This window comes from Eulemur rufifrons, chromosome 25, assembly GCF_041146395.1.
Source record: "Eulemur rufifrons isolate Redbay chromosome 25, OSU_ERuf_1, whole genome shotgun sequence".
In the NCBI taxonomy this organism is placed as follows: Eukaryota; Metazoa; Chordata; class Mammalia; order Primates; family Lemuridae; genus Eulemur; species Eulemur rufifrons.
This window is the reverse complement of record NC_091007.1, coordinates 11,254,998-11,274,847: the sequence shown is the minus strand read 5'-3', so window position 1 is coordinate 11,274,847 and position 19,850 is coordinate 11,254,998. Positions and strand designations below refer to the sequence as shown.

Sequence of the window (19,850 nt, the reverse complement as noted above, 5' to 3'; positions counted from 1 at the left end):
AGGAACAGGAGAGCGATATAGTTGCAAAGTACCCTTCCTCCTCATTCCAGAAATCTTACTAATTACAAAGGGGAAAAGAATAAATTGGCAATGGAGAAGCTTGGCAAACGTAGGTGGTCAGAGGGCAGATCTTGAGCGATGGGACAAATTGAAGTCGTTGTGCCACCAGATAGGACGCAGTGAGAAGAACACAGCATTCCTGCAATATTCCTGCCAGAGATGCATAAACAAAATCTAGTCAGGAGTTAACGAATGGCAAATCCACATAGAGGGACGTAATGCAACATAACTTTGCCTGCAGTCTTCACGATTGCCAAGGTCAAGAAAGTCACGGGAGGAAAAACTCTCAGACTGAAGGAGGTGGCGGAGACCCAACAGCTACCTGCGGCGTCTCTCATGAAAGAAATGATTGGGACGCTTGGTGAAACTTCAGTGGGGGCTGAATTTCAGAGGTCATAATGTATCGGGTTAACTTTTTGATTTTCATGGTTGCGTTGTGCTTATGTGGGAGAATGTTTTTGTTTGTGGGACGTACACCCTAATTCATCTCAATGGTTCAGACCAGGAAAGCAGGTCTTTGCATTGTATTTTGAACTTTCCTATTAATTTGGTGATGGTTTTTAAAGTAACATGCAAAAGTTGTGGTCAGGAGTGATGAACACTCATTTTCAAAGCGTGGTGGGCTCCAACATTGAGACCCTTCCTGAGAAAAATTTTTATCTTGTTATAGCCCTTTGGGGGGGGAGAAAAAAAAAAAACTCTACTGCATTAATAGAATGTTCTTATTGAAAGAATATTGTAAAAAATTCTGAATTTATTATATAAGCTCTATCTGCTGACCAATACAGCAAAGTTTTAGTGCCCAGGGTAGAAGGCAGGTCCCTTTTCTCTCTCCCTCTCTTTCTCTCTCTCGTTTATTTTTGTGTATATTTCTGTGTATATTTTTTTTCTGGCTGGAAAAACCATCCTTTAAGCAAACCTAATCTTGTTGAACAGATTAAGCCTCCATGATAGTGTTGGAAGCTGGAAGGCAATCTGCATTTCAGATCAGTGCTTTGAAATGCCAACCAAAGTATGTTGAGAGGAAATTGCTCGGATTGTCTGATGGTTTGTAGAAGGATGTCTGGATGGACGATACGCACTGGCCTCCTGTTATATGACGTTTCAGTTGTGACAGGGCAGTTCTGGTTTTTTGTTTTTTAATCAGCCCAGGTAAGGAAGGCCTTTGTGTGTCCCTGCACTCCTGGCTGGCCCCTGACTGGCAGGTGTAAATTGAGATGGATCACAAGGTCAGGCCAGCAGATCAGATCCCCAAGCAAAGCTAACTGGCCCCCGTCACGTTTGATCCTGTGACATTAATCTCATTAGCCCTAACTTGCTCTGCTAATTGCACTGTTAATTGCACGACTTTTCTTCATTTAGTTTAACACATAACAGATAGTGTTGTGTGGATCCTAGCTTCTCTTTTGGTGACCGATAACACTGCAACCTGTGAAAATAATTTACCTTGTAGGAGTGTGGGTATAATCTGGGTATACTTACTGACTCTGATTGTTTTTTTTTTTCTTTCTTTCTTTTTAGTTTCCTTATCCCATATCACACAACTGGTCCTCAGCCACAACAAGCTAACAAGTAAGTGATCTTTCTCGTTTGCTACACAGTTTCTGACTTTTAGATCTTAACTTTGGTATTGCTCATTCTGTTGCTCCCTTTGAAGAAACTAATGACAGATGATTATTTGGGGAAACCTAAAGTTTGTTTGGGTGACACTAGGATACATTAGCATATTGTCTTCCTGTATTTCGGACTTTGCTGTCCTTTGAAGATTCTTTCCTATCATGTGTGTAGACGGAAGACAGAAAATGACATCGTATCTCTCGAAGTGGTTCTGTTCAGAGATGGTAAATTCTATGGTGACCTGAACTGCCCAACCACTGGTTAGCATTGTATGAGAAAAACTTACTTATCAGAAAATACTAGAATGAGTTGTTTGGTTACATCTGTATTTCCTCCTCAAAAGGGTGGGATGGGGGACACAAAATTATGTAAATTATGTGCATTTACATCTGCATTTTCCAAATTTTTGAGTCTGGTTTCCTCACTTGCCCACCAAAAAAAATTCTCATGGGCACAAAAGTGTCATGGTGTGGTTACCGTATAGCACAGTTAATATCTGTTTTTGTAGGAATACCGCGTGTGAATTACGGACCATTTTGTTCTTCAAGCTGTAGCTTTGAAGATTTTAATGACAGAGACCCACTCTCTTTCCCATTCCTAATTGACTGTCACTGCTTTGTGCCTGCCGTATTTCCTGCAGACTTGAACGATTTTCTAATCATGTGGCAAGAATTTGTTAGGGGGCTTTCTGAGTCCGATGGAACTGAGCAGAATGTCACGTTGAGGGATCTGTGTCGGGAATTTATGTGCGTGTGCATTACACACAGCTCGAGGCGCTGTCCCCGAGCTGTTGATTACGGAGAATTGAGAGTGGCAGCCAGGGCCCCTCGTGGGCAAGAAACAGGCGGATTAGTTCATTTTTAGCCAAAGTGCATATTTGTAAGGCACAGGCAGAGTGGCACAGTTGTCACTTTTAAGCCGTGGTGGCCACAGATGCTGCACGTGAGACCCTGTAAGTCCTGGGTGATCAATGTAGTAACAGGTCCGGTGCTGCAGTTCCATTGTTTTTATAGCCAGTGGTCCCGTGGTGCACAGAGACCCTAATCCCAGTTCAGGGGAGGATTTGCGGTTTGTTTTGAAGGGTGAGCTGCCTTGATCCCTAAATTCCCCAAGATTCTGTGAGCAGAAATTCCTGCTACCCTCCATCACATAGTTGGCAAAAGTGTGTCTTCATTGCTCGCTTAGCACATTAGATCTGCAAACCGGTTGCTTTTCACACAAGGAAGCAAAACCGGCTTCATTCCTATTGTATCACTGATCTGTTCTTTTAAAAAAATCTTTCAAATAGTTGTAGTTCATTTCATTTTTACATGTTCACAAAGATAGAAATTCAGGGATCAATGGATTGGTTTTCACTCTCCAGACATATACTATTAGGTTAAGTTAGAGAGGCGTACATATGGTTATGAGTAAATTGCCTTGGCCATTCAAGTTCAAGAGATTGACTATGAAAGAGTCCAAACTTGGTATTCCTTCCCTGCCTGTTTCACCCCCGCCCCTCCACACTCCATTTGAGACACTTTTGACCTAATCCGGTGAACTCTAATTAGTCGTCTTGGTAAACTCTGTTTGGAGCCATTGTGAGTAGTGTCGGTGACACCCAATCTGTTTCACTAAGGTCAAATTAGCATCTTTTACTATTTTCCTGGCATTTAAATGAATGACTTCGCTATGTTTTTTCAAGTGTTTATAGTAAATATGTCCATTTGATGGGAATATAAATATGCATTCAATGTAAGTGGCTGAGCACACCTTCCTGTCACTTTTTATTGTAATCAGTGTCTTTCACTCGCTGTTGTTTTTAATAGGGACTGGCTGCCAACGCCACATTAAAACCACCGGGACTCAAAAGATAAACCCCTCAGCACTGCTTTTACCTTGCAAAAAGTATTTGTGTTTTTCTCTTAGTATGCCAATTACACTGTTCTCTGACATTTCCATTCGTGTACTCGTGGAGGGAATGACTGGCTTTCTCAGAGCGGGATCTCGATTTGGGGACACCATTTGACTCCACTGACTTGAGTTAATATCTGCAGAGGCATCAGAACAGGGTGGTGCTGGGTCGACTTCCCTTTTCTTGCTGGTGGGTTTGAAGGTGACAGGCCCACCCAGGGCAGTACACACGAGGCCTTGAGGAAGCTGAAGGTGGGCTGCGTGATCCTGAAATTCCTAAAGTTTTCCATACTGCAGTTCATAAAAATGTTTTAATATTGTGAAGTTAATGGCTGTTAGAGCTTCATCACTATAATAGGGAACCTATTGAAATGTAAACCCGGGGGATCAGGGCAGTGTTGGTAGGTTTTTGGTGAAATCAGTGGGGGAATTTATCTGCAGCAACTTTCCTAGATGTGTGTCTATTCAGGATGTTTTTAAGGAGAGTAGGGCACAAGTAGCAAGTGAATCTTTTTCTTCTGCCATTTTGCTGTGATTGGGCGAGTACTAACAGATGTTCTTGCTGGCCCAATGGGAAGAGGTTCAGAGAGAGGAGCCCTTTGGAAGCACTGCGAGTTTCCTGAGCACCTGGCTGGGATGCTGCACGCACCTGGTGGAAGGTTCACGTGCTCTCTCTCTTTCTCTTTGTCTTTGTTTTTCTCTTCTCTTTCTCTCTCTGCCCCTGCCCCCCTTCAGAAACTGCCCTAATCAGCCCCACGTCCCATGCCAGCTTTTCCTCCCTGCTTGGCGTTGCAGGAAGACTGGTCTCCTCTCCCACTGTAGTCCTGCCTATGGGACGCTGACCTGTTCCTGCTGCTGTTGCTGCTGCTGCTGCTGCTACTCCTCCTCCTCCTCTTCCTCTGTACCTCCCCATCCTCTCCTGGAGACCCCCTGCCTGCCCTGGCCCCCTGAAACCTTCCTTCCCCAAACTCCTCTTGCAGGGAGACTCTCTAACACCTGTGCAGCACTTTTTGTCTTCTCGCTTTGTGTTGCTTCTCCCTCCGCAAGTAGATTCTAAGCTTTTGTGAAAGCAGGACTGTTCTTACTCTTCTTTAATGCCCGTTGCTGAGCACAGAGTGGCTTCCCAGTAATCCCCTGTATAAACTGATCACGGTTGCTTAAAGGAGGTGCATCAGGAAAATGCAAATTAAAGCCACAATGAGGTGTCACCTTACCCCAGTTAGAATGGCATTTTATTAAAAAGTCCAAAAACAGTAGATGCTGGTGTGGATGCAGCATCCCTGTTGGTGGGTTTGTAAATTAGTTCAACCTCTGTGGAAAACAGTATGAAGATTCCTCAAAGAACTAAAAATAGACCGTTGCCATTCAATCCAACAATCCCACTGTTGGGTATTTACCCAAAAGAAAAAAGACTTTTCATGAAAAAAGACACCAGCACTTGAATATTTATTGCAGCACAATTCACAATTGCAAAGATATGGAATCAACCCAAGTGCCCATCAATTCATGAGTGGATTAATAAAATGTGGTATATGTATACCATGGAGTACTACTCAGCCATAAAAAATACTAATTAATACTTTTTGCAACAGTCTGGATGGAACTGGACACCATTTTCCTTAGTGAAGTCTCTGAAGAGTGGAAAAACAAACACCACATGTGGTCACTATTAAATTGGAACTAACCGATGAGCTCACATATGCACAGAGAGAAGTAAAACTCAGTGAAAATCAACCAGGGTGGGGAGGGAGCAAGGGAGAAAAGAGAGGGGAAAAACCTACCTAATGGTACTGTGAACCCTGTTTGAGTGTCAGGAGCACCATTAGCTGGGACTCAAGCATTACAGAAGCGATCCATGTAACCTAAAACATTTGTACCCCCTTATTAGTTTAAAATTAAAAAAAAAAAAAAAAAGTTTTACTTGGAGACAGCCATTTAAAGACTTGTCCACTAGAGGTCACTGTTGAGATATGTATTCCACCCCCCAGGTCTTGAGAAACCAACTTTGTGTTGTCAGAGGAAATTTTTTGCAGGCATTTCAGCTGTGTATCACAGGGCATGTCGCTGTTGGTATTTACATGGTGCACTTTTACCACATTTAAGATAGGTCCTTACAGAAGGGGGTCTGGTATTTTTTTTTTTTCCTGCAATTAAAATATTCAGGTTCACATACCATTTTTTGGTGTTTATTATGGCTACTTTCTTGAATTAGAAACATTTCTTTTTTTCTTTCAATATCTTTAACTTGGAAGACCTGGACTGCTTTCTGTAGTATTTTGTATTGGGCATATGTGAGAATATTTTTTTTTTTCACCCATGGAAGAAGGTTTGAAATATTTATATGTAACCAAATTTTAATTCAGAAATAACTGTGAAAATCAGGAAAATATGCATTTTTTTGCATATTTATACTGTTTCTTTTATCATGAAATACTATTGTGGAGGGAAGAATACTGTGTGTTATGAAATGAAGTATATTCTGCATCAGAGATAAAACAATCTCTGGGCATGAAATTTTTAACATGAAGCTTTTCTTAAATTTTTAAAATAATTGTATTCCTACAGCAACAGCCATGCACAAATATTGCACACACCTTAAATAGGATAATAGTATGTTTTGTTTTGTGACCCATGCCTGTTGAGGATAAAGTACTCAGCATTTTGTATAAGAAATGCAAAGGATATCTTTTTGCTCTCTGCAGACATTGAGCAGTCAGCCATCTCTGTAAACCTTTTGTAAGTGTGGTCTGTAGCTGTAATTGTTTAGTTTTATACTTAGAACTTTTAACTGCCATGTAAAACCTTTTCCTGAGGTATCGGCAGTTTTGCCTGAAGTTTCGAGTCTTAGCTGTGACCATATCTCCTCTGTTAATGCATCGGAAATAGCTAGGCAGGTAGTAAACCTAAGTTTTATGGCAAAATGTGCGTTTTTTACAAACTATTTCCTATTAGTTATAGCTTATGTATGAATTTGGAATTATAGCGAACAAGGCAATGCTATTTTAGTGATTTCAGTAACTTTTTTTATCAAAGGTTCTAAGTACACAGAAGTTAAGCTTTTTAAATTTTATGCAGATACGTATATTGATAGTATATCTAGCTTATCCAATTTATAAATGCATTAAGCAGCATATTGCACGTGAAAATACTGCATTCTCAAACTATGTAGATGCAATTATGAGGAAAATTAAGCAGTTTTTAAAAAGCATAATAAATTAAAACCCTTTTCTACAGACATAATAGATTGTTGGGATGAATGAGAAAAATTAACTGTCCCCATGCATAAGAATGACCTTCACCACTCTTCGCAGACCTTGCTGTTCCCAAGTCTCTACTTATTCCCTGTTTCATAGATTATTTGTCATGCTTTATGCAAAAGTTCTTGTGCATGGCTTGTATGAAATTAAACTATGAGGGGCGAATATGCAAAATAAATCGTCTCTGTGTCATGAATTTATCTTGTGACAATATCAAAACAACTTGCTGTTTGCATTTTAACAGAGTCTAAATGTATTTATAATGCAGAGGCTTTGATCAATAGCTTATTTTTTTAATTAGTGCACATTTATCAGTTTGCTTCTGTGCCATCATTGAAAGATTAGAGTTGAAAAAATATATACATAGTATTTTTGAGTCCGACAGCTATTAGCTAAACAGTATCTATCTGATGGTACCGGTAGCTAAGTTATCATGAAAAATTGCCAGCTGTTGGGAGCGTGTTATTTTTGACTTTACTAAGTGAGCTCTTGAGATCATCCCACAAAAGTCCATTGGCCCTGGGGGTCCAGAAGCAGCCCAGCCCAAGGCCAGTGGGTCAAGTCTGAGAAGCTTCTTTTTGGTGGTGTCTTACCCTAAGTTGGTAGACTGTGGTCTCCCATACCTCTGTTGCCAGCTCTGCCAACCAAAATGTGCCTGTTCTAGAATACCTTTCCTTGGGGTCCCGCTCTGTGCTAAGAGGAAGCTAGCTAGCATGCAGTGTATTAATTCTTCCAGAATATATTTTTCAATGGAATGACCTCAATCATGAGAACTTCAGAATGGTGGCGGGCTATGGAGGGACATGAGCTTGTCACTTTCCAAATCGTCACTAGCCCATTTGGAGGGCTGATCTTGGAAAGGGTTTCTTTTGTTGTTTGCAGTAGAACACCTGTCAGACAGAATTGATATCATGGCAAAATATTACATAGAGATTTTCAGTTGACTCTCCCAAATAATGTGCGGTGTGTGTATATGCGTGTGTACGTGTGAGTATGTGTGCAGGAGTGGATATCCTAAGAGGTGTAATACTTGAGTGCATACATTCTTTTAGAGCCTTTCTTTCTTTTTTTTTTTTTTGAGACAGAGTCTCACTCTGTTGCCCAGGCTAGAGTGAGTGCCGTGGCGTCAGCCTAGCTCACAGCAACCTCAAACTCCTGAGCTCAAGCAATCCTCCTGTCTCAGCCTCCCGAGTAGCTGGGACTACAGGCATGCACCACCATGCCCGGCTAATTTTTTCTATATATATTTTTAGCTGTCCATATAATTTCTTTCTATTTTTAGTAGAGGTGGGGTCTCGCTCTTGCTCAGGCTGGTCTCGAACTCCTGAGCTCAAACGATCCGCCCACCTCGGCCTCCCAGAGTGCTAGGATTACAGGCGTGAGCCACCGCGCCCGGCCTAGAGCCTTTCTTCTTAACTTTGTTGAACTTACTGACCTCTTTAAAGAACGGAGTGAGAGCTGGGACCATGCTCTGGGGAGAAACGCACATAACGGTTATGATTTCAGCCGGCTTGTGGATCCTGGCGAGGTCATCCCTGAATTCTGCAGAGATCCCCGTGCCTCAGATGTAGAAACCCCAGAGCAGGAGAAAGATGGCCCTAGTGTGTTTGCACCGTGGATGTCCCAATGCTACTTCTTAAAGGGGCTGTTTCTTGGAAATGTGCTTAAAGCTTTAAAAGGACGATTTTTTTTTCTTTTTTATTTCAGCATATTATGGGGGTACAAATGTTTAGGTTACGTACATTGCCCTTGCCCCACTCGAGTCAGAGCTTGAAGCTTGTCCATCCCCCAGACGGTGCGCACTGCACCATTGCATGTGTGTATACCCATCCCCTCCTCCTCTTCTCCCTCCCACCTGCCCAACACCTGATGAATGTTACTACTACATGTGCGCTTCAGTGTTGATCAGTTAAAACCAATTTGACTGTGAGTACACGTGGTGATTGTTTTTCCATTCTTGGGATACTTCACTTAGTAGAATGAGCTCCAGCTCTATCCAGGATAATACAAGAGGTGCTATGTCGCCATTGTTTTTTGTGGCTGAGTAGAACTCCATCGTATACATGTACCACATTTTATTAATCCACTCATGTATTGATGGGCACTTGGGTTGTTTCCACATCTTCGCAATTGTGAATTTGTTTTTAATGCAATGTGGAGTTCATTCTTGATGGCTTTTAAAAAAGTGTATAAGCACCACCTTATTTGTTTGCTTAAATTTACATTTTGTTCAATAAGAATTTGCCATCTTGTTAGCCCTCAGTCTTGAATGGAATTTGCATACACACAAAGACACACATACACATTTTAACACCAATAAAAGCCTTGAGAATGCCTTTCCTGTTTCCATTTTTCTTTCTCTTCTTCAATCGGCCTAACAGGACAAAACCACTCCGATACAAGTGACCGCCAGTTAACAAACACATTGACTTCATTTTCTGCTATTTTCAGTCTGAACCCTCTTTTGTCTAATTTTTTGCTATTCCTTTGGCATTATTTCCCTGCCTGTATATTCTTTGTTCTAGTCCCTTGCTTTTATTTTTTTTAAATCTGAAATTCCTGCCCCTCTCTCTAAATTTTACCCATCCTTCGAAAAGTCTAGATGAACACTCATGAAGTGTCTCTCCATGAAGCCCTCCTGTCCCTCCAGCTGAACCAACACTGTGTGGAAAATAAAATATAAGACACTCCACTGTCGATTAGACCATAAAGGACCACACCCCACATACAGAAAAACTTTAAGCATGAAATGAAAGAGAGAAAGACTAATGTTTATTGAATCCCCACCTATCAGTTGGAGGAAACAGGTGTAAAGTGGTTAAGTGACTACAGCAAGCAGGTGGCTGCACTTGCCACGTCCCCTGCTGTCCCTACAGATGGCCTAAGTGTGCAAGTGAAATGGTCCAGTCCGGTAAATCTAGGAGCTCCGTGGAGGAGGCGTTTCTGTGGCCTGAGATCCTTACTTGCGCCACTAGGAGAGCAGGGGGAGTCCCTAAAGTTAAAAGGCATAGTGATTTTAGCTAGGGGGTTAGCAAAGCTCCCACATGGATTCGGTGGCTGTTTCTAGCCCTGGATGTCTCCCCTCCCGCCTCCCCTCCCCTCTCCTCCCCCCTCCCCTCCCCTCTCCTCCCCCCTCCCCTCCCTTCCCCTCCCCTCCCTTCTCCTTCCCTCCCCTTCCTTCTCTTCCATCCCCTCACTCCCCTCCCTTCCCTCCCTTCCCTCCCCTCCCTCCGCTTCCTCCCCTTTCTTTCCTCCCCTCCCCCCCTCCCCTCCTTTCCCCTCCCTTCCTCCCCATGCAATAACTCTGTTTCTTGGCATCTAAGCAGACAGACGGTAGGGTAGGAAGAGAAGCTACCTGGTGTGGCCTCTTGCTGAAGTGATTCTTAATTGTGAAGGGAGACAGAAAGTATTGGCAAAGCATGCTGTGTGTGTGAGAGAGAGAGAGAGAGAATTTGACTTGTTTACTGTCTCCTCTTAATGTTAATAATCGAGAATTGAGTGTAGGTATATTAATATATTTGCATATTATATATCATACATAATAAATAGAGACACACACCCACATAAAAGAGCCTGGATCGCTCCTTGTATAACACGGAGCGTGCTTTCTCCACTGACTGATTGCCGTTTCTTCTGTGTTCTTCTTTTCCTTCTTGCTCTCCTCAGTGTTCCAGAACTACTTGGGCATTTTTCCTGCAGGAGCCTCTGTCCTTTTCTTACCCTTCTCTGGAAGTCACTTCGTCTCCAGGCCACCAAATGCCATTTCTTTGCCGCCCAGTGCTGCTTCTCCCACCCAGACCCCAAATTCAGTCTCTGTACTGATGTCTCGCTCTGCCAGGCAGTAGCACATCAGGACCGCAGTGTCACTTAGAAGGGGCGTTCCGGCAAGATTTCAGAGCTTGTGAGTTCTCCTGCAGATTGTGTGCGCAGCTCCTTGGTTCTCTCTGGGAAGTCAATACACGATTCCGGCCCTGACTAGTTTTTGTGTCCTCAGAGGAGCAGAAATCCATGCTTGTCAGCTTTTTAGGAGATTTGTTTGGTTATGCATACACACTTTTTATAGCTCAGGGACATATATTTTTGCGTGTTTGGCTGGATAGTATAAAACCCACCTTATTACTTGCTTGTACCATTTTTTCTTTAATTTTTGTGTAAGTGATTATTGTTGCTGCTGAAAGAGTAGGACCGTTGTTTTGCAGTGAGTTAAGTCAGGGATATTTTTGGTTACTAAAATTACTTAAGCTGCAGGATCCTGAGGAGGCCCATGGTAGAACGAAATAAGTACGTACTCTGGGCTCCGTAAGTGCTTGTTGACTAACCCAAAGTAGCATTCCCATTGTTATTTATAAAGCTAATAATATCGGGGTGATGTTGGCCTTTCTTGGGGTGGATGCTTAGATATTTTGCTATTTTATTTTTGCATGGAAGAACATGCAGAACCTTTCAAATGAGAATTTTCTTCACTGTTTCATAAACTTTATCTTTCTAAATAACCTGTAACGACTGTAATTCACATTTTAATGGCTGTTACGGGGGAAATCTCATAAAATCCATGCAACCGGTTATCATTAGTGTACTCCTGAACTTCAGACTCTTACAGTAATATATAATTAGTTCATTATCCACCTTGTGTTTTTGGCTAGAAAACAAAGGGTAATTAATCACTATAACTACAAATGGCCTTTTTTGCATATAAAATTCTGAAGAGTGTAATTATTTGTGTGCACGAGTGTAAAGATTGTTCTTTATGTGTAATCATTAAGATGGCATTGAGGACTGCGAGTCCCGATTTACTGAAAGAATTGGCATGTGTGTCATTTGTCTAGACATCACCTCTGCGCTGTGAGTAAACGAGTATTTTCCAGCTATGGTAGCTCTGGATTTAAAAGGCTGTGTTTTCGCTTTGACTAGGAATGCCACACGTGACATTTCATCCACTTTCTGCAAATTTGGCTTCTGCCTGCCTTGCCTGATTCAGGCTGAAGGGGCCAGGTGGTGTCCGGTATCATACTCATGAACTCTCAGGGCAAAGAAATGTTTGCTTTCACTGTTTCGCTCTTAAATAATTTCCCCACTGTATATGTAAAATGAATAATCTAACTCACTTTCATGTATTCTCATGTTTTTAGTCATTTTTCTTGCAACTTTGTTGTAGTAATGTACTAAGTTTTACCTAAATAACAAGCTAATTTTAATATCATCCTCTATCGCTCACTGCTTAAAAAAAAAAAGAAAAGCAATAGAAGTGTATGGCATTGTAAAAGTATAACCAGGCATTTTCATTTGTTATGGCAACAGATAAAAATCTCCTATTTTTAATACAAATATGTCAGGTTTTGGGCAGCGGTGCCATTTGATTTATTTTGCCGTAACTCATCCTGTATGGTGTCTTTGGGGACTGTTTGGCCTGAGGGTCAGTGGCCTTTTTGGGTCACCGGGCGTAGGCAGGAGACAGTCATGTTGCACTCGTTGTGCCATCTGCTGTCCTGGCCCTGGCCTTGGCGGTTGGCACCCATGAAGCGCCAGCTCTGAGTCTCCCTCTTCTTGCCCTTGCAGCAAATCACAATCCGTCACTGTCTCGCCATCAGGGAGGCAATGGCTGAACCGTTAGTTCGCTTTTTGCAAAGAGGCTGGGTCTTCTGGCCTTCACGCCCTGGCCCGGCCCTGGCTCAGGAGGCACCAGAGCTAAAAACAGGCTTCGAGCTTCTGCAGAAGTAGCTGGGCAGAGCGTAGCCCTCACCACGCAGAAGTTTGGTGGAGATGGTGGGTAGAGGTCACCTCCGGATTTCATGGCCGTGCCTGTGACGGAAACTTCCATGTGTTCCGAGCAGCGTCTGGCTTCCTGGCAGCCGTGGGTGTTCGTTAACACGGTGCATGGTCTATCACTGCCCTTCTGTAGCTGAAGGGGCCCCGGCTGTCGGTGCGAACCATATGGCTCTAAAGACCATCGTGTGACCCCCGGCCCTCCCGTGGGCTGCACCCAGGCAGAGCTCCCGTCCGTATGTTTTGTCTGGTGCCTGCTGTTCCCGGAGCCTGTCGCTCCTCGCAGTTCTGTTTCTTTGCCTCAGGGACCACAAGATGCTTTTGCTCAAAAAGACTGCAGATCAGCCGCACCCAAAGTGGCTGGTCTGTGCCATCGCTGCCACCCAGCGTCCTGCAGTTAGGCCTCGGTGGTTTGAAGGCCAGCAGTATAGCAGGTGACAGCCCTCCATGAGACCACATTTGGTCGTGATGAATTTGCTGCCGACTGACTTAATTCAGGGTTTTTATTGCCTCAGATGGTGTCTGTCATACTAACTACTAATTTCACCTTAAAACCTATGTGGGGATGCAGAAGTGGACTAGACAGGGTTTGATGGTAGCACCCAGGGTGAGTATATTAACCCCCTTAGAGTGTTTCATTTGTTTTGCTCTTCGTGGCTCCCCGGGTTCAATGAGGAGTCCTAAATTGAATAAGATGGATCATTATACTCTTCCTGGCATTATTGTATAGGGTGAGAGACATAGGTATTGGATTAGGTTTTTTTTTTTTTTCTTTTTTTTGAGACAGACTCTCTCTCTCTGTCACCCCCAGCTGGAGCGTAGTGGCATTGTCATAGCTCCCTGCAACCTCAGAATCCTGGGCTCAAGCCATCTTCCAGAGTAGCTGGAACTATAGGCACGTGCCAGCCTGTCCCGCTAATTTTTTCTATTTTCAGTAGAGACGGGGGTCTCAATCTTCCCCCAGGCTGGTCTTGAACTCCCGAGCTCAAGCGATCCTCCAGCCTCGGCCTCCCAGAGTGCTGGGATTACAGGCGTGAGCCACCGCGCCCGGCCTGGATCAGTGGTCTTGATGTCAGCAATGAATTAAAACTTTTCTGAACAAAATAGGGTTCCCAGACCAGCGACATCAGCATCCCCTGGGAACTTGTTGGAAATACAGATTCTCCGGCCCCTCCCCGGACCTACTGAATCAGAAACTCTGGGGTACCCCTCATCGGTGTGTTAAATCCTCCAATCATTCTGATAAACTTGGTGGTTTGAGACCCTCTGCCCTAGGGCAGGACTATCCAACAGAACTTTCTGCGATGATAGAACCAGTCCATACCTGTGAAATGTGGCTGGTGTGACCAAACAATGGAATTATTAATTTTATTTTAATTTTGATTAATCTAGGTTTAAATTCAAAGAACTACATACACCTACTGGCCACCCGTCAGACAGCCCAGCCCCAGAGCATACCCTGCTGTTTACTGTTCTGTGGCAAAAATGCCTTAAGTTGTGGGTTGTGGAATTATTAATTTCATGTCATAGAACAAAATCCTCCAAGAATGAAACTCTGGTTGCTGTAACGATAGTTTGTTGTGATTCTTCTTCTGGAAGGGAGGCAGTGTGCGGGTTGCCAGCTAGTCGAGGGAAGCCTATTCCTGATTTTTTTGAATGTGCCTCAGCTCTGCAGTGCCTGGTGGCTCATGCCTGTTGTCAGTATAACTGACGGTGATGGACACACGTCCTTGGAGGAGGAGGAAAGCCACGTCCGGGAATCAGCTGTGTCACGGGTTTCTTGAAGCCGGCCTGTCCCAGGAGGTGGAGGTGCCTCCTGCCTAAGGGAGCTTTTTAAAGAGATGTTAATGAGCCCTTCTGCCACTTTGGACTTCCTGTGGAACCTTCCAGAAACTGTGGTTTGGGGGAGGGATTGGGATGAATTGCTGAGTCTGGGCCAGAACACCAAATAGACAAAACTCTAGAATTACATTCAGGTTTTTCAATTTAGTAGGACTTAAAAAAGAACAGAGGGCCAGGCCGTGTGGGGCTTTTTATTTTTTTTTAATTTTTATTTATTTTTATTTCAGAATATTATGGGGGTACAGTCATTTTGGTTACATAATTTGCTTTTGTACAGTTTGAGTCAAAGTTATAAGTGTACCCATCCCCTGCTTCCCCCTCCCGCCTGTCTGATTCAAGATTTACTTCGATATGTGCACATAAGTGTTGATTCATCAGTTCCAATTTAGCAGTGAGTACACGTGGTGTGTGTTTTTCCATTCCTGGGATACCTCCTTTAGAAGGATGGTCTCCAGTTCCATCCAGGTTGTTACAAAAGATATCAGTTCACCACTGTTTTTTTTTTTTTTTTTTTTTTTACGGCTGAGTAGAACTCCATGGTATACATATACCACATTTTATTAATCCTCTCATGTATTGATGGGCACTTGGGTTGTTTCCACGTCTTTGCAATAGTGGATTGTGCTGCTGTAAACATTCGAGTGCAGATGTGTTTTTTATAGAATGTTTGCAGTCTTTGTTAGTCTGAACTGTGACAACTGGAGTCCAGTCTCTGGGGTGACAGGACCACATCTTTGTCACCTTTTCCAAAACACCAGCAGAAGCTCTGGGCTGAGAGTGTCCCTGTGGTCACGTGATCCTGCAGCTAGAGCAGAAAGTGATGTGTAGCAGCCAGGGAGCACTTGAGAGTAGTTAGAGACCGTCCCCCCAGATCAGCAACTGGAGTCTCCAAATTAAAGCAGCCACCATTGGCTGGGCAGAAAATGATATTAAATTCTCTGTCAGAAGCCAAGTTCTACATGACTGAGCTTCCTAATTGACGGCCCCATTTGTTGAATTATTTAAATCCATATCATTGATTTTCATAATCCATCTCCTCTTAGAATCATAGGATGTTAAAATGAAGTGGAAGAGAACCTAGAAATGGTTGTAATCCAGCCTTCTCACTTTACGCTGGAGGAAACGGAGGCCCAGAGAGGTTGTGGGTCGAATAAGGGCACACACAGCAGTGTAGGGCTGAGGCTGGAGGAGCCTAAGTCAGGCTGGTGGTGACCAGACAGGCCAGGGCTCCTGTGGTCATGCACCACGTTGCTCTTCTGTTTCTTTTGTGGGCTCAGCTCCTTGTAATCTCTGAACATGTTTGTACAGCTGGAGTCATCGGTCAGAAGCTGGACGGATTGATGGAAAAGGAACATTGCAGAGACACAATAAGAAACACATTGGTGCTCACTATTTTGTTATATTAAAAAATGCTGCTTCTTGCTCATGTGTCATGAAGATATCTGGAAAATTCCAGTAGAATGTTTAGACTGGTGAAATATTGCAGCTGCCTTTTCAGAATGGTTAAAATTATTCATGCCATGTATGTATATGATTTAGCTGTTGCACAATTCATATTGTTAACTGGTTATTTTTTTCTGGACAGTTTTGTTGGGATTAGTTTTTGCAAGCACTAGGCTTATTTCACTTTATTTGATACCCTTTGTTTTGTAACTTACTTCTTTAAATAGCACACCTTTCCTAGTTTATCCCCAAAGTATCAAAATGCTAGGTGCTAAAAGTATGGTGCTGTGCACATAATAAACATTCTCTGAATATATTGGTTGAAAGAGTGAATGCTATCCCATCTGGACAGTCTGAATGTTAATTTCTTTTGATTTTTACTGTGGCCAGGGGGGAAAAAAATCTGTATTTTAAGGAGAATATTAGCTATGTAGTTTTTCCACCCCCACCCCCCTTTAGCTTGAATGGAGTCTTAAACAAAAAATTCACATGCATACCAGAAGGCTGGGAGAGGTTTCGTAAATTGAATATGGGGTTATTGTTTGTGTCCACAAAACAAAGCCCTAAATCACATTTAGCATAATTTGTGGTTTTAAATTGGACTGATTTAGCAAGGAGAGTGAAATAATCTCTCATCCTGTCAAGCAGGCGATACCTTTAGACCAGCATTTAATTGCATTGGCAGAGTAACTTTGGGAAGGGGACAGTAATTCTGGCCGCATTATTCTTGGTTTGTGGCTAAATTGAGATCATCATTTTCTCCTGGTTTCGATAACTTTCTTTATTGCTCTTCAAACTAATCCAATGAAGGCTTAATGGTAGCTGGAGGGTGGGCAGGGGAAGGGTGAGGTCTCTGGGATGTAGTACTTCACACGCTTTATGATCTGGGGAGGGAACAGGGACAGATGACACCCGGCAGCTCAGAAGGCACAGGCTGGTGATTTTCTTGGTGGTCATTTACACAAAGCGAGTGTCCTTCATTTGCACAGAAGTGCGCTATTGACTGTGCACTTAAAAATGTGCTTTTGCAGCCGCCTTGTGTGGGTAGGATTCATGCTGGTATCCAAGAGTGCAGGTTAATTCCCAGCTGCCTGGATCATCCCGTGAAAATCTGTCCTCTTATCTCCGGCCACTTCAGGAGCTAATCTAAGGCCCCGTCATCGGCTCACTATGTGTCCTAGTCCAGAATGATCCATATTCTTTAAAACCCCTTCTTCCAAGGAAAGCATTTCCGTTACCTTTCACCAAGCCTTTCCTCTAAAAGAAATCAGGTCAGCGTTGCGTTGGACATCTCAGAAAGCCGAAAATCATGACTCAGAACTATCATGAACTGTGTACCTGTCCTCTGGACTTTTGGTCCCCTGGATGTTGTCCGCTGGAGTTCTCAGAGTGGCTGTCTCCTTACATGTTTCAGATGTATGTTTGGCATTTTACATACACATTTGTAGCAGTTCTAAGCACAGGTGCTGCTGGTTCTGACTGCGGGCAGGTTTTCCAAGCCTTCTGGGGCACCCTGGAGGAGGAGGCAGGTGGGATGGGAAGTAACCTCACTGTTGTCTGAGATAATCCCATTTTCTTGTGCTGGACTCAAGGCCTGTGTCAATATTCTTAGTTACCCAGATAGTCTTGGTATTAGAGTTAACATGAGCCATGGACAAGCAGATGTTTGTAGAAAGATTGAATAGCAAATGGGATAGATGAATTACAAACTACGGAAAGTCTTTCTGCTACCGATTTAGAGTCTGTACTTTGGAGATAAAGATGCCTTTGGCTTTTAAAGCTGCTGGTATATACTGTAGGAAGGAAGAACCTTTTCGGATACCCAGTGGTTTGTTTTCACCTTTGATCTGCATGCTCGTATTCATAGCATGCTACTGACTTGGCTTTTTGTATTTCTACATAACAGTATATTGATCTGTTGCTAATCTGATGTAACCTTTGTGTATGCGTGTGTGTACCCGTATTGATCGAGGTGTATTTCTCCAGAGGCCAAAATGAGAAACTAGGTAGGTTGAATATTTTCGTCATTTAAGGTTGAGCTTAAATTGTTGTGATTTAATGTAGTGTTAAGAGGACAGCTCTTCAGATACTCGATTAAACCAGCTTGAATGTACTGTCACTCAGGATGGGATTTGGAGCTGTCTTCCTTCCGGTGGAGACACAAGGAAACCAAAAGGAAGAAAACAGTTGCACTTACGAGACATTATATGACAACTATAAGTCTATATGCTTTATAATGTTGACTTTTATAGGCTATTTATGATACAGAAATTCTCTTTTGCCCCCCCCCTTTTTTTTTTCTTCTTCCCTCCTCTTCATCCATTTGAAATAAACTATGCCAAACACTTAACTAATCATCCAAGAAGAAGCGTTTCTGCTTCTACTCGGTGGACAGTTACTTCCTATGGAAAACCTACCAAAAATAAGTGAGGACCTGTATGCGAATTAGATGATCACATTGGAGTTACAGCTCTCTTTTCTTTGAAGGACAAACCAAATGTGTTGGTTATTGGCATTCCTCACTAAGAGGGAGTTCCTGGATTCACTGTCAGCATTTTTGTTTCCATAGCGGTGCCACCAAACGTAGCAGAACTGAAGAATTTGGAAGTGCTCAACTTTTTTAATAACCAGATCGAGGAGCTACCCACACAGATCAGCAGCCTTCAAAAACTCAAACACCTGAACCTTGGGTGAGTCTTGGTGGAGGCGGAAGCAGAAGAGAGTGGAAGGGGCAGGGAATGTGGGGTGTGGTCACGAGAGCAGGAATCTATTTATGTTATTGCACGGGAGAGGTAGATTTCTAATTTCTTTTTATGTTTTAGGTTTTAAAAAAAGTTTTATTGTTTTAATATAGCCTTTCAATGGCCTACATTAGTGCATATCTATCTGAGAGCTAATTGAGAAGCTAATTGTTGGCGCAGTAAGGGAGTCTTTTTTTACTTTATTTTATTTCCCGTAAAATTTTATTTCAGTTAATGTTGACCGAGAGGGGACTTATTTGCACGGCATTAACTGTTCAAACAAGTTGTAATGTGGTTGCTTTTTCTCTCTGTTATTAAATAGAAAAAGTTTGCAAAACACCTTCCTTCCACAAAGCGGAAGATATATTCTCTAACACTGCTTCAATAATTCTTGCAATTCTTCTATGTAGTTGAGAGTTGATAATCCGGTGTCTTTCCTCATGCAAAGACGCAGAGAAGAGTTTCTATTCAGCTGAGGTCGCAAAACCAGGGATTAGTGAATAATATTAATAATAATATCTTGTCCTTGTATGTTGCTTTGTAATTTTAAAAGTCTTTGTGCTGGCATTTGGCCCTCTCAGCATTTGTGAGGTAGGAAAATAGGCTTTAGTGCTTTAATTTCATAGAAAGAAAGCCAGGCCCTTTCCAAGGGCTTAAAGTAACTTGCTTCTGAGGTTACTGGCCCAGCTGAGGAGGGACCCCATTGATCTGGGGCCATACATCCTCTGTCAGACTCCGAGACCCCAACCACAACGTCGCCTTCTGAATTCCATCTTCATTGCCGTAGCTGTTAGAAGAAACTGCCCACTCACGTGTCGTTCTCTGTGTGAAGTAATATATTCATTAAATTGTAGCTGCTAAATGTTCTAGTTAAGTTAGTGATTTACGTGGAGTTGCAATAGAAGCTGGCCAGGTAGTTATCAATTTAACAGGAAGCAATCATGATAAAGAAATCTCATTCATGAGGTGATGTTTTAGTTCTTTCCTTTCATGGGGAGTTTAGTCACACACTCTTCTACTGAAGTTCAGTCTGGCTAAGAGACCATCTTTGTAAGATCCATGAGCCTTCTTTTTTTCTAACGTCTGAGGAAAGAGGAGTTTAAAGGAGGGAGAAACATCACTTTAGATATTTTTTTCTCCCCACAGATTTGGAGACTGTTTACCCATCTGGCAAAGCAGAAAAGAAAGGATTCTGCATTTATATCTTGGTTTTGAAGATTATTAAGTCCTATTG

The 19,850-nt window shown here is 42.7% G+C and overlaps 1 protein-coding gene across 1 annotated transcript in view; it reads left to right on the top strand.

Moving 5' to 3' along the window:
• Positions 1-19,850, top strand: part of RSU1 (Ras suppressor protein 1) — a 172,934-nt gene that overhangs the window by 20,946 nt on the left and 132,138 nt on the right. Inside the window, exons 3-4 of the mRNA XM_069458719.1 lie at positions 1,582-1,632; positions 18,445-18,565. Of these exons, the coding sequence (XP_069314820.1) occupies positions 1,582-1,632; positions 18,445-18,565 (172 nt within the window). The remainder of the gene's footprint in view (positions 1-1,581; positions 1,633-18,444; positions 18,566-19,850) is intronic.